At 39.6% G+C, this 15,209-nt stretch overlaps 1 protein-coding gene across 3 annotated transcripts in view; it reads right to left on the bottom strand.

Moving 5' to 3' along the window:
• The window catches only part of UBA3 (ubiquitin-like modifier activating enzyme 3), a 26,918-nt gene extending 14,873 nt beyond the window's left edge, over window positions 1–12,045 (bottom strand). The window contains exons 1-5 of one of the 3 annotated variants that reach the window (XM_011947160.1): window positions 11,977–12,045; window positions 11,755–11,796; window positions 9,482–9,602; window positions 7,177–7,257; window positions 3,270–3,352 (exon numbers count right to left, since the gene is read on the bottom strand). In XM_011947160.1, the coding sequence (XP_011802550.1) occupies window positions 3,270–3,352; window positions 7,177–7,257; window positions 9,482–9,602; window positions 11,755–11,796; window positions 11,977–11,996 (347 nt within the window). In that variant the 5' untranslated portion in view covers window positions 11,997–12,045. The remainder of the gene's footprint in view (window positions 1–3,269; window positions 3,353–7,176; window positions 7,258–9,481; window positions 9,603–11,754; window positions 11,797–11,976) is intronic. The other 2 variants (XM_011947161.1, XM_011947162.1) reach the window with 2 other exon arrangements.
• Between the last annotated feature and the right edge of the window lie 3,164 nt (window positions 12,046–15,209).

Here is a 15,209-nt window from a genome sequence, read left to right as displayed (position 1 = left end):
AGTGTCCTTCCTCCCAGATAAAGCATAATAATGCTATGATTCCTGGCCACTTTCCACTGTAAAAAATTATCCCACTCTTAGAGCTCAGAACCTTATGGTGTTACTCCGCAGGTCTTGGCTGAAATATACACAATAAGATTCATCCTTGGGATGCAAGAACCTTCATTTATCCCCTTCTTCCTGTGTGTGCTGATTAAGCAGCAAATTTTGTGTCCCCTAAGAAGCTACATGAAAAAAAACATCTCACTGAACCCTATATAACATGGGAAAAAAAAAAAGAAGTTGTAACCATATTTTTTTCTTTTTGAGATGGAGTCTCACTCTGTTGCCCAGGCTGGAGTGCAGTGGCACGATCTCAGTTCACTGCAACCTCCACCTCCCAGGTTCAAGCAATTCTCATGCCTCAGCCTCCAGGTAGCTGAGATTACAGGCGCCTGCCACCACGCCCAGCTAGTTTTTGTATTTTTAGTACAGACAGTGTTTAGCCATGTTGGTCAGGCTGGTCTCGAACTCCTGATCTTAGGTGATCCGCCCGCCCCAGCCTCCCAAAGTGCTGGGATTACAGGCGTGAGAAACCACGCCCAGTACCATGTTTTTAAAGAAAGAATAATTCCAAAAGTGTCAGATAAAATTGCAAATGTTACTATTATATCAAAGAAGCTGAAAATATAAAGCCTCAAAAGGTCACTCTTAAACAATAACCACACATATGGATAGGAAAGGATATGAACTTCCTCCTCTAAGTTCTATACAAATGGTATTTTCTTTCCTAATATTTCCATATTCTCCTCAATCACTCCACGTATATAATAAGATTATTACTTTTTTCATAACATATTTGTTTGTTATGTTATATACACGTCTATCATACCCACCAGACTATTATTTGGATGAAAGGGACCATGTTCTTACTCTCTTCATATTCCTTCATATCTAGCACAGAGTAAATACTTTTAAAATAAATGAAAATAATAAATCGTGTGCTTATTAGAAAAAAAATCTGGAATTTCAAAGAAAAATACTTTTGCATGTCAATTTTTCTTTTTTTTGAGACATCGTCTCGCTCTGTTGCCCAGGCTGGAGTGCAGTGGCGCAATCTCGGCTCACTGCAACCTGTGCCTCCCAGGTTCAAGCAAATCTCCTGTCTCAGCCTTCAGAGTATAGCTGGGACTAAGGGCATGAGCCACTACGCCTGGCTAATTTTTGTATTTTTAGCAGACATGGGATTTCACCATGTTGGCCAGGCTGGTCTCCAACTTCTGACCTCAAGTGATCCACCCACCTCAGTCTCCCAATGTGCTGTGCTTACAGGCATAAGCCACCGTGCCAGGCCAATTTTTCTTCTCTCCATTAAAGCACTGTTCTTTTTTGATTCAAAACTTTTGGTAAATGTTTTATCCTCACTTTGTACTAACTTACATAGAAAAGGCCCTGTCATAAATCAAAGAACTTAATTTCAGTATTGCATTCAATGGCTCTGCACACAGAAAGCTCCTTAGGTATGTAAAAGGGATAAAGCAGACTTCTAAGATTATTTTAAGTAATATATTCTATGTGCTTTTGTAGCAGATCCCAAACAAAAGAACTCCTAGATGGTTTCTGGGAACTATTTGTTAATTTAGCATTCCAGGATGAAGCGATCAGATTGCTCCACCTCAATAAAATGGCCTTTCACACACATCATCCTTGCAGGACACTCTGCCCAAATTATTCAATGTTGAACACAAGAATCTACCCTGAGGCTGTTGAGATTAAATGGAATAATATGGATAGTTTAGAAGTACTTGCTACATATCATTATTACCATCTTCAACCATTTTAGCCACAAATTAAAGGGTATGGTCTGTATCAGCAACCAATCAATTCAGTGGTATCTTTTTCAGAGCATTCACAACTCAAAATTTGACAAGCTGGACAGAGCCCACAAGCTTTGCTATAGAGAAGGAAAATTTCAAGGGTTAAGAAACAAACAAAAAATAAAGCTTAAGAGTTAAACATAATGGTCACACTGCAATTACACTTCATTAACTTGACTTATTTTAATCCATACTTCAGTCTCATTAAGATCTTCCACAAAGATAATGTAGAGGTTTTATGCGTATCCAAAAATTTAATGTTACCTTTTTTGCTAGCTCAACTTTATCCTATATACCCAGAACAATTTGAGCACTGTCAGTAACAGATGCAAACTTACCTTACTAACTAGAGAGAGAAAATAAAAGTCCTTATCTCTATGTATCTGTATCCTTTGACTAACAGATACACGCTTTTACCTAAGCTACTCAAACCCCCTCAATATTACATACTAAATTCATGAATGAACATTTCTTCATGTCTGGATACATGGCCTACTTCAGTTTTTGTTTTTCGGGTTTTATTGATTGATTGATTGATTGATTGATTGATTGATTGATTGAGATGGGGTCTTGCTTTGTTGCCCAGACTGGACTACAGTGGCATGAACACAGGTCACTGCAGCCTCGAGATCCTGGGGTCAAACGATCCTCCCACCTCAGCTTCCCATGCAGCTGGGACCACAGGGGCACAACACCACACCTGGCTAATTTTTTTATTTTTTTGTAGAGACAAAGTCTCCCTTTGTTGCCTCTTGGGCTCAAGCAATCCTCTTACCTCAGCCTCCCAGTGTTGGGATTACAGGCAAAAGTGACCATGCCTGGCCTCTACTTATGTTCTTAAACTCATCTTTAACAAACCACTCCTTGATGTTCTCTATATTCCATATAAGCCTAAGGTAACCCTCCCTCTTTGTTTCACTCCAACTGGTTCTGGTTTTTCTCTCCTCAACTTTCCATTTTCTTTCCCCTTGTAGGAAAACCTCAAACTCTTTCCCAACTTTATTGCTCTAGTCACCATTCAAACCTTGGCTCACAAATCCCCGCCAATCTCTCACTAGGGCCTAATACTCCAGCCAGTATTCTCTTCTGACATCAACTAGAGGAAGAGCTACCGTTCTTTCCTTTCTTCAGAGCAGTTAACCTGAGGATATTCCCAAAAATCACATAAACCTTTAGAAGGAGACTTCTTTGAAAAAACAAAAACATGTATTTGTTTGCATAACTACTATCACCAAGATGCCCGAAATTTTCTTACAAAACTTTACCTAAAATGGGAGTGGTAGTTTTGTTTTTTTAAAAATAAAATTAGTATTATCCTCTCAGTCATTTTTAAAAATTATTAAACTGCAATGTACAAGTTCAAATGATTATCAGAGCTTAACAAAAGAAAACCACTAAGATATTAAAACTTACCTAAATAAAAACTGCCTATTTAGATTGGAAACATCTATAGTGTCCATATCTATAACATGAATCTGTCTAAAACCAGACAAGGCCTGTGGGAATAAAAACAATCCAATTAAGCAGAAGTTGCCTCACATTTAAAAATGTTAATATTTGTTTTCAATGTAGTCTTAAGTCTACAAATTCCCAGTAATAAATTCTGTGTAATTGTATTCAATGGCTGAAAAAGAGTCTTGCCAGGTATATAAAATTCAGAGTTCTTGAACAGGTCAGAAGTGTACAATCACTCAGTTTCAAATAATCTATAACCAAAAGAGAACAACTCAAAATTTATACAGATTAAAACTATTTTACATATATATATAATTCCATAAACACATCTGTAAAATTTGTTGCTTCACTGCTATTGATGGATACTTTAATTTTACTATGCTTGCTATTATTTTTTCAAAATAATTGTTAAAAGCAATTCCTACAAGCTTTATCTTAGTTAACTTAACATTAAGCATGCCACAATTCAGAAATGGTAACTATTATAAGACATATAAAAACACACACATAGGTAGACTGTATATGTAAAAGGAATATCTTAAAAGACACTGAGTCAAGAGCAAGCAATTTAAAAAGCAGGGAAAGGCAAAAAACAAAAAACCAGTTAGGTTTCAATAATAATGCCATGCATTCTAACCCTACAACCACATTCAAATTTACCAGCAGATGCAAAAAAACTGAAAAAAATAAGTCTCAATAACTAATTAATTTTCTGGTCTTGGTCAGTTTACTTAGATGATCAAATAACTTGGCAATAATTTCCCCATTTTTCTGTACCCCTTTATATACCAAGAGATCTCTAAGACTTATCCATATTTGTGCTTTCAAAGTCCTGACTGTTCTCAAACTTTAGCCCCAACCACTCCACAGAAACTGTACTTGTCAAGGTCACCAATAACCTCCGTGTTGCTAACTCCAATGACCAATTCTGTCTATCTGACCTTACCTTTCTGAGGTATTAGGTGGGGTGGGTCACTTCCTCCACCCTAAAACATGTTCTTCATTTGGTCACCACACTCACGAGAATTTGAACACTTTTTAAAAATTGCTTTCCAGTTCATTCAGTTTTCCTCCTACTTTACTGGCTAGAATTTGGAGACTTGTGCTTTGTTCTGGTGATCTCAGATGATCTTATAAGATATAGACCATCTAGCAGACATCTCAGACTTAACAGTTTCCAAAACCAAACTTGATCACTCTTGCTCACCACAACAACCAAATCTGTTCTTTTCCAAATCTTCCTCATTGCAGTAACTCCATCTTTCCAGGTGCCTGCCCCCAGAGCAAAAACTTTGTTGTATCATCCTTGATTCCTCTCTTTCTCTCACAGCACACCACCAATCCATCAGTTAATCCTGTTGATTCCATCTTCAAAATAATCCATAATCTGACCACCTGTCACCACCTCCAATGCTACCATCCTGTTCTAAGTCACATTGTCTCTTGTCTAGAGAACTGTAATAATCTTCTAATTAGTCTGTTTCTTCCCCCTCCCTGCTCTTCCCTTAGTCTATTCTCAATGCATCAGCCTCAGTGATCTAGGTGAAAAGTCAGTCAAGTCTCTCATTGCATAAATCTCTCCAATGACTTCATGACTCAGAGTAAAAGCCAGAGCACTTACAAAAACCCCCAACGTCTTTTGCGATATCCACTCCAAGCTCCTCTATTTCCCATTATCTCTCTGATATGGTCTCCAAAAATGCTCCCCCAACCCACTTCTGCTCTAGCTATGATAGCCATCTTGCAGTCCTTGAACAAACAGGAGTGCTCCACTTCATAGCTTTGTACCTGCTATTCTCTCTAACTAGAATATTCTTCCTACAGGTATCTGTATGACTCATTTGCTCACCTTTGTACTCAAACAACACCTTTTTGTAAACCTTTTCCCTTCACACCATTTGACATACTATATACTTACTTTTTCATTCAACTAAAATGTGAGCCCCACCAATGCAAACATCTCTATTTGTTCAATGCTGTATCTTCAGCATCTAAAATGGTGCTTGGCATATGGGGGAGGAGGCTCAATAAATATGTGCTCAACCATTATTATTATTATTATTATTATTATTATTATTATTGAGACACAGTCTCACTCTGTCGCCCAGGCTGCAGTGCAGCAGTATGATCTGGGCTCACTACAAGCTCTGCCTCCCGGGTTCACGCCATTCTCTCGCTTCAGCCTCCCGAGGAGCTGGGACTACAGGCGCCTGCCACCAAGCTCAGCTAATTTTTTTTTTTTTTTTTTTTTGTAGTTTTTAGTAGAGACAGGGTTTCACTGTGTTAGCCAGGATGGTCTCAATCTCCTGACCTTGTGATACGCCTGCCTCGGCCTCCCAAAGTGCTCAGATTACAGGTGTGTGCCACCGTGCCTGGCCTAATATCATGTTCTTTTTCGTTAGAATGAGCCTTTAGGGGGCTTACAATGAATTAAATAAGCAAAACAAGGAGTAAAATTGAAAACCCTTCGTTTTCTTCTTTTGTGTAAAAGATTACTATAATGTAATAAAGAACAGGGCCACTCCTTAAAGTTGCTTGGTGACTAATCTTCAGATCTAATCTTCAATTATTTTACACTTAAAATTAGTAAATATCACATTTGCAAATAATGGCTTCAAAATTTAATAAGCTTTAGGAAACTTGTACATTTATAATACCTAACAAAAACCAATGCCCATCCTCCATAAACCCTTTCCTTCTATAAGTCTTTGATTGTCACACTGCTAGAGTATTTATGTTTGATATGGTACTGTCATTTTGGCATCCCACCACAGAGTATATCATACAGACTGCTATTCATTTCATGTGAGATTTATCTCCCCAGTAACTTCAGATTCATTGAAGACAGAGACCATGATGACATATAATCCCCAAAGAACCCAGCAAGGCATTAAATACAGTGAAGTATATTTAAATTTTTACAACTTCACTCAAGTGACATTAGTGTTTCTTAATAAAACTAATGTGGCTATGTTTATATTTAAACTTTAACCCCCTTGGCCAATTATTAGGGTCCTCCATCTGGCTGTGACCTGCTTTATGTTCTAAAGAGTCTATTCCAGCATTTCCACTTTTCAACACTGAGCAATGAGAAGCCTAGCATACAACTCTAAACCAATTCTGCCTCTACTCATTTGTGTTAAATAAACTCATGAAGATTTATGAAAAGTTATTTTGTGATTAGAAAAAGTCAAGGAAACCAATTAATTAAATCAAATTGTATACTTAATTTATTTCCAAATATATGGAAATAAGTTCAGTAAAGGTTTAGCTTTCCCAAATCTTAGGTGTCCACAATTGTCTTATTAGGTCATATAATGAACTAATGGTTCACTGAAAAAGAACAGTTAACTAAGAACTGATGACCTGGATTCAATTCCAGGCACATAGCTATAATCCAGAAAACCTTCAGCAAGTAAGTCAGCATTTCTAAACCTCAATGTCTCCCTCTATATAAAATTGGGCAATGCCTTACCCGCCTAGCTGGGTTATTTGGGGAAGGAAAAGAAATAATAAATTATTTGAAACTATACATTAAAATATGAATTACCAGTTTTATTATTTACTTCACTGAAGTTAGGAACATTTTGCCACAGGAAGAACCAAAATTTGTTTGTTAAAGATCAGAGAAAAAAATGGAAGTATGAAATTTTATCAATAACTTTATAGGTGAGAGCTTTAGAATTTAAAAAGTTCCAAAGTTCTACCATTTTAATTATTGTTTGGAATTTGACATGCTAAACTTATCTAACAAAGGCTCAAGAGTAAAGGTTAATAATCACAAGAAATTTCCTAGTATGACAGATAAGTAAGGTTTACTTATCACAAAGAAGAAAAAATATGTATTTATATATATATATATTACCAGATTTTTCAGGAGCTCACATCCTAAGCCGCCAGCTCCAATGACTAGAACTTTACATGTATCTAACAAGAACTGGAGAGACTGTAAAGAATGGAAAGGCATATTAAAAGCTGGGTGATAACCACAAGGACTATAAATAAAGCAACAAACTTTAAAATGGTTTCTGATGTTTCCATGAAAAAATGCAATTAGGAAAAAGAGCAGACTTTGTATTTGATCAATTATTTGAAATTTATGAATTCTATCGAACCAGGAATTCTAAAACTAATGATTTCAGAAGTTTCAACGTTAATTTTTTTTTTTTTGAGACGGAGCTCACAGGCTGGAGTGCAGTGATATGATCTCGGCTCACTGCAACCTCCACCTCCCAGATTCAGGTGATTCTCCTGCCTCAGCTTCTCGAGTAGCTGGGATTACAGGCATGCACTACCATGCCTGGCTAATTTTTGTATTTTTAGTAGAGATGGGGTTTCACCATGTTGCCCAGGCTGGTCTCGAACTCCTGACCTCAAGTGATCCACCCACCTCGGCCTCCCAAAGTGCTGGGATTACAGGCAAGAGCCACTGTGTCCAGCCGTTAATGTTTTTAAACTGCCTTTTATTGTATGAAATTAAAAGGCTATTTTTTACAAGGAAAACTATCTCTAGTTTGTTTTTTAAATTTTGAAAAGGGATACAGAACATCAAATTCAGTTATTTAACTGACTTCCCAAAAATATAAAAGTTTAAAAATTTAAGAAACAGAGGATCAAGCATTGCCCCAGGACTAAAACAATAAGGTAAAAAGAGTAACAGGGCTGGGCACTGTGGCTCATACCTGTAATCCCAGCCCTTCGGGAGGTCAAGGTGGGCGGATCACCTGAGGTCAGGAAAGACCAGCCTGGCCAACATGGTGAAACCCGTCTCTACTAAAAATATAGAAAATTAGCTAGGTGTGATGGTGGGCACCTGTAATCCCAGCTACTCGGGAGGCTGAGGCAGGAGAATCACTTGATCCTGGGAGGCAGAAGTTACCATGAGCCGAGATCGTGCCATTGCATTCCAGCCTGGGTAACAAGAGCAAAACTCCATCAGGTGGGGGGGCACGGGGAGAGTAACGGCTGGTTTTTTTTTTCTTTATGAGACAGGGTCTCACGGTGTCACCCAGGCTGGAGCGCTGTGGCATGATCAGAGCTCCGTGCAGCCTCCACCTCCAGATGCAGTCAAGCAATCCTCCCACCTCAGCCTCCTGAGTAGCTGAAACCAAAGACACGTATCATCATGGCCAGCTAATTTTTTTTTTTTTTTAGAGATGGGTTCTCTCTATGTTGTCCAGGGTGGTCTGGAACTCTTGGGCTCAAGTGATCTTCCCGCCTTGGCTTCCCAAAGTGCTGGGATTACAGGCATGAGACACCTTACCTGGCCAACATCTTCTTTTGAATAAAGTGAGCAAAACTCACAAAACATGAGATAGACAATTCCTCATCAGCAGAAATACAGTCATTTAACAGAAGCAATAATCTTAAATTATCAGGCAAAAAAAAAAAAAATTTAGAAGCACAAGAAAATATGGTGTATTATCCAAAGAAAGACAGAATTAATACTTTCAAATCTTTTTTTCTTCTTCTTTTATTTGTAATGCTTTCAGTTCTGCCCAGCATTAAAGGAGAAAGTTATTCAGATGAGACACTGGGCCAAACCAAGAGTTTGCATGTTATTTTATAGGAGTAACACAATATTTCTATTTTAAAATATTATCTTTTTATAAATACAAAAGGACATAAAGATGTGCTATAGAGTACTTTTCCCTACCCTGTAATAAAAAAATAAGTCACATATAACTGAACACTTGCCTTAAGACACTATCAGTCCAAAATTCTATGCCTCTATTATTTAGTACTCACATAATTCTTAACATGCAATTAATTATACTCAAAGCTAAGACGTTCATTCCAACTAAATTCCAAAATTTAAATAAGCACATCTATATTCCTATCAAAATTAATTTCTCACAGTAGCACTACAAAAGGGGAGTATGTTTCAGAAAGCATTTTAAACCAAAATTTTAAATTTTTACACGAGGTCATAAAGTTATTTTTCTCACGAAAATTTTCAAGTTATATTACATGAGAAATGTGAAGACTCAAATAGTCACTCAAAACAAAATCAGTTGTGAATATTCAATTTCATATTTTAAGAAAAATTTAGTTTCACAAAACAATTTTATTAGTATTTTCATTGTAAGAGCAAATTAAAAAGGAAGCATTCTATTAGTTTTGAAACATAAAACTATTAGAGCGGTTATTTAAAAATAAACGTTTCTCACTTCAGTGCTCGGTTCGAAATCAGGGTGTGTGAAGGGTCCAGATCGCTCGAGGAACTTCTTTACATGGTTCCAGCGACCTTCCCAGTCTCCAGTGTCCCCACACCCACCATCAACAGCCATTCTGCACAGAACACAGTAAATTCAGCTGCAAAGATCAGTATGAAAAAAAGCACACCTACAATTATTATGGTATCCCCAAATGAAAAGGTAACCACACCAGACCTGCTCAAATAAAAAGGGAAATATTCAACGTGATTATGTTTATGCTTTGAAATTTTTTCTTGCCTATTATACAATTCATTTAAAGTTAAGAACTGCATGTTTCTATTTTTATTTCACCCAATGGATGAAATAAATCAGTCTACATGTTTTTGGTTTCCTAAAGAAATCCAAGGTCCAACTTAGGATATTGGTCTATGTGAGAAATTGACTTCTCTACATTTGGTATTTACAAAAAAAATCACTGCAAACTTCCTCAATCTGTTGCTTCAACACACTTGCCATGAGGAAATATGAGATACAACAGAGAAAAAAAGTCACACTTTCAGAATTTTGATGCTTATGTGTCTGATGCAAATTTAATATTTATGTGTCCTTTTCAAAGGTATAATATAAAAATCATTTTGATGCGAGGAATTTTCGCACACTTTTCTCAGAAATAGAGGTGTTTTTTTTTTTTTCTGTTTTTTTTTGAGACAGAGTCTCACTGTGTTGCCCAGGCTGGAGTGCAGTGGCATGATTGCAGCTCACTGCAGCCTTGCCCGCCTGGGCTCAAGCGATTCTCCTGTCTCAGCCTCCCAAGTAGCTGGGCCTACAGGTACGTGCCACCATACCCAGCTAATTTTTGTATTCTCAGTACAGACAGGTTTCGCCATGTTGCCCAAGCTGGTCTGGAACTCCTGAGCTCAAGCAATCCGTCCACCTCGGCCTCCCAAAGTGCTGGGATTACAGGCATGAGGCCACCGCACCTGGCAGAAGTCCTAATTTATTAAAGAATCTCTTAATACTGTGAGGCGGCTTTTCTTGCCACTAAACACAAAGTTTTAGGTTACAATTACGCCACAGATAGGCATCTAGAAACCTTTTAGAACATACAACAGAATAAGGTGGGACTCCTCTACAAAATGCATCTATTTTATACTTCGTGTAAGATTCACGTTTGGCTGTGGTTATTTTTAATTTTCTAATTTCCTATAACCCCACAGTTTCTACCGTCAAATATATTAGTAATACCCAATTTTTACAAAAGGGACCAAGAAGTATTGCCTAGCAATAAAAACCATAGGTTTGATGTCAGAGCTGTGTTGGGTTCCACAATCAACAGCACTGTGACCTTGAGCAGATTACTCATAGCCATAAACCTCATCTGTAGGCCGTTCATAGCTACTTCCTTCGGCCATGAGGAGAGAGAATCACATAGCAGACTCAGTACAGTACATGGGATATGGTAAGCAATGTTTAATTGTGATTTCACGCAAAAGTGGGAGGGAAAGAATGTGAAATTAAGTTTGTCATCCCAGTCCTCTTGCAGCTGAAATTCAACTGTCTGAGGGACATACATAAAGACCTGGGAACTGGCACGAAAATTACAAACTCACCATAACCAATACAAGAGTATTTTTTCCCCGCCCAGGGAGGGGAGTAAATTTTGTGGCGCTGGCCAGGTTAGAAAACACTTCGATTAAATCTGTCTCACCAGCATAGAACTAAGCATCTGATAAGAAATAGGGTGTGTAGTAAAAGGGAAAAATAGGCTGTTTGAAGTCAACAACCTCTTTTAAGAGTCAATTATTTTGCCAAAATGACTGGAGTGCTTAGTACAATATCTGCCATGTAGAGTTATCATTAAAAGTTTGCAATTAGTACTACTGTCTCAGTGTTTGCAAAAGGGCACAAAACGGTCTCGTGTCCTTTTCCTGTGTGTTTAAGGTAGATTGCCCTTTCACAGGGTCACGGCTCTGACAATTTGGGATGGAGGAAGAGGAGTGCACAAGGGTCCTTCCTCAAAATCTTTACGTCAGGCACCCCGGAGGGCCCCTGCAGGAGCTGGGGCAGTGCAGCCTGGCCCCGATGCCCGCACCGGGCAGAGACCGGGAGCGGCCCGCCAGGCCCCCGGGGTTGCGGGACGGGGATCAGGGGATGAGGCCGCGCGGCCTGCGCTCCGGGTGTCCCCCTCCCAGCCCCCCGGGCCCGCTGCGGCTGGTCCCCTAGGCCTGGGGTCGGGGGGAGGCGGGGGTCCCCGGAGAGGGCCCCGGCCTCCCGGCAGCACTAACTTCTCAGCCAGCAGCTCCTCTATTCTCCTTCTTTTCTTCTCCCTAAAAGAGAGAATAAAAGAAGGGTCAGCATCGCGCTACACACTGGGCGCCGCGAGGGGAGGGGGGCGAGGGGACGGGACGGGGGGTGAGGGTATCCCGGGTGGCGGCGGCAACCGCCCACCGCCGCGCTCTCTCACAACCCAGCCCAGCCCTGCGCGTCTGCAGAGCCCCGGTACTTACGGCTCCTCGCCATCCGCCATATTGTTCTCCGCCTCTTCCCAGGTGCCCCTGCGCGGCGGGGCGGGGAGGAGTGGGACCGGCAAAGTGGGGAGGGGTGGGGCCGGCGAAGCGGGTAAGGGCGGGACCGGCGAAGCGGGGAGGGGCGAGACCAGGAACTGAGCCGGCAGGGAGGGGCGGGGCTGACTGCTGTCGGGCTCCCGTGGGCTTTAAAGCCTTGCCCTGTAATTATAATCTTAATTACTTACGCTTAATTAGGTAAGTCTTATGCCGTGCATAATGTTGCTCTGCAGCGTGAAAATGTAGACAACACATTATGCGTTTATACAAATTATATGTTAATACGTAATTATATAAAATATTGGTATATTCTATGAAAAACTCCTGAAGAACCATCCCAATATGCCAGAGCTTTCCTCCAGGGGCAAAGATTAAGGAAATTTTCACTTTCTGCTTTTCAGGTTCCAAAGTCTTTGCCTTTGTAAGTACTCACTTGAATAATAAATTTATCTAAATCAGTTTACAGTGGTAGGGTGGAAGATTATTTTCTTTGTACAAATCAGCATTAATATTTTCATGTCACATTCTGTTTGATCAGCGGAAACGAAATGACCTTTAAAAACTTTTTTCCTGAAATAAATGTGTATATTTAGATACAAAGAAAAAAATAAAAACAATAACAAAAATCAAAAAATAAAAGTTTCAATTATTTTCTCCTAGAGTCAGAAATACAGATATACACTGTGAATCTGGATGGCTGGGTAGAGGGAAATGATCATGTTCAAAAATGTATATATATACATACACACACATCTCCTTTTATGGAGTGGGACAAGAATGAGATTTGGAATCAAAAGTAACTGATTTTAAATTATTCGCAGTTGTGAGCTATGAGACCCTTAGACACTTCTATTTCTTCATTTATGAAGTAGGCATAACACTGTTCACCTTGTGAGACTGATAATTAAGTCAAATCCAGAGTGGCTCTCAAAATACAGTTTCTGATCAACGTCACTTGGGAATTTTTTTTAACACAAATTTTCAGCCCCCAACCCCCCCCCCCCCCTCCCCGTCCCTGGCCTTCTGCAAAGCATGGGGTGATTCTCCCCGGTAAAGTTTGAGAGCCACTGAAATGGAGTACATAAAGCCTGATGGGTACTCAGTAAATGTAGCTGCTGTTACTACACTGTGATATTTAATCTCCTCTTGTCCTAGTTTTCAGTGAACCTTAAGGAAAGCTTGTCCTTTATGGTCCCCCAATTAGATTCAGTTCAATAGCCTTCATTGAGCTGAAAGTCAGTGTCAGGCAGTGAGTGTGGGAGTAGAGTTCACAGTCCATATCAAGAGATACCAGCCTCCTTCTGCATCACATGTCTCAGCATCAACTATGAAACCATTTTTTTCTTGGCCAGACAACTCCACAGATGGTTTCACTGAGGATTTAACCTCAGTGCTTATCAAAATGGGCTCTTGTAGTCTGAACCCCCAACAATACTGGATACTCTTTGATTAGTGGTAGTGAGCATTACAACCGTCTCAGATGGCGAAAAACAGCAGGCACCTTAAGGCCACCTAGTCCAGTCTCACCCATTTCACAGGGGAGGAAACTGAGGCCTAGGGATAGAATACAGCTAGCAGATGAAGAAGTCTGCAAAGGCATCGGCCCCGCATCTGCTTGCTTTTAGACTAACACCCTGACTCACCATGGTGGTATTTTGATAAATGACACCAGGTGCTCTCCCTGGCTTAGACTGATTGACGGATTAGAAATAGCCATCTGCCCTTGCCAGGAATGAAAGCAACAGAGACATGCAAGCAAAACCTTCAACAGATTTATTTTACTTCAAATGGAACAGATCATAAACAATTAGACTATCTGCTGTGGTTTTTAAACAGACAGTCTGAATGGTCCTATCTAGACACACCATCCCATTATAAAAGTCCCACGAAGCGGGACTCGGCTTCCCATGCCTGTAATCCTGTCTACTTGGGAGGCTGAGGTGGGAGGACTGCTTGAGCCCGGGAGTTTAAAACCAGCCTGGGCAACATAGCAAGACCCTGTCTCTAAAGATAATAATAAATTAAAGCTCCAGGAAGACCTCTACAGTTAATCTGACCCCTCCCTCCCCGGAATGAACACTAACAAAGAGCTGCTACTAATAGCATTTCAAACAGTTACTGGAAAAAAGTAATGACTCATTATGTGTTCATTTTTATTTAAAATAATTTAACAAAGGTAGAAATGTTTAGAGAAAAAAAATCTCTCATACCCCAAAGAGAGACACAGCGTTAACATTTTGGGAGGGAGGCAGAAGGGAATCATGCTATAAACATCTCTGTCTTTTTAGAATTTCTTTATTTATGTTTAAACCTCTTTAGAGAAATAACTATTTCTTGGGTATCAATTGTCTGTGATCAAGGAGTAATCATATTGTTACTAATATACTCTTGACAGCTTTTGGTCATGCAGTTCTGAGCAGTTGGAAGATAAAGTTCTTGGTCATAGCTTCTAATACTCATCGATCTCACCAACAGGTGTGGGGCTCACTGGCGTTCCCACTTTCATCTTGACCAAGATGATTTACTCAGCTTGTACACAGTGCTGCTGTTTGACATTCTGAAGCCCTGGGGAATTCCTCCACACCCTCTGACTTCCTGTAACTGATAACTGAGGCTCGGTGCATCTCTATTTAGCACTCCTCTCACCATCTCATATTTAACTAGTGTTTCCACTGGATTGCAGGAGTTTTGAAGGCAGAGCAGGATTACATCTTTCTCCTCTTTAAAAAAAGAAAAAATACCCCACAGTGCTTTCACAGAGCCTCAAAAGAACTCAAAATATTTGTTGGCATTGTACTGAATATTCTCAGCCTTTTCCCCCTACCCAGATACAACCACAACAATAAAATTGGAGCAAGGTAGAGAAAAGTCAGTAGATGTTTATAATGAAAGCATAGAAAACAAATCAGATTAAAGCACTATTAACAGCAGACATGAATCATGGGCTATCCTATTACTAATAACAATAATAGTAACATATAACTGTGAACCTTTATTATACACTAAGCACTAGCACTTCCTATACATTCCTTCATTTATCCTCACCTATGTGGCAAATGTTCCATTATCCCACTTTACACATGAAGCCACTGAGGCTGGGAGAGATTAAGTAATTTCTCCAAAGTCACCTGCCAGAGAGGAAGGAGCTGGGACTCTAATTTTGCTTTCTCTGACTT

This window comes from Colobus angolensis, unplaced genomic scaffold, assembly GCF_000951035.1.
Source record: "Colobus angolensis palliatus isolate OR3802 unplaced genomic scaffold, Cang.pa_1.0 Scaffold26, whole genome shotgun sequence".
In the NCBI taxonomy this organism is placed as follows: domain Eukaryota; kingdom Metazoa; phylum Chordata; class Mammalia; order Primates; family Cercopithecidae; genus Colobus; species Colobus angolensis.
This window is presented reverse-complemented; position numbering and strand designations above follow the sequence as displayed.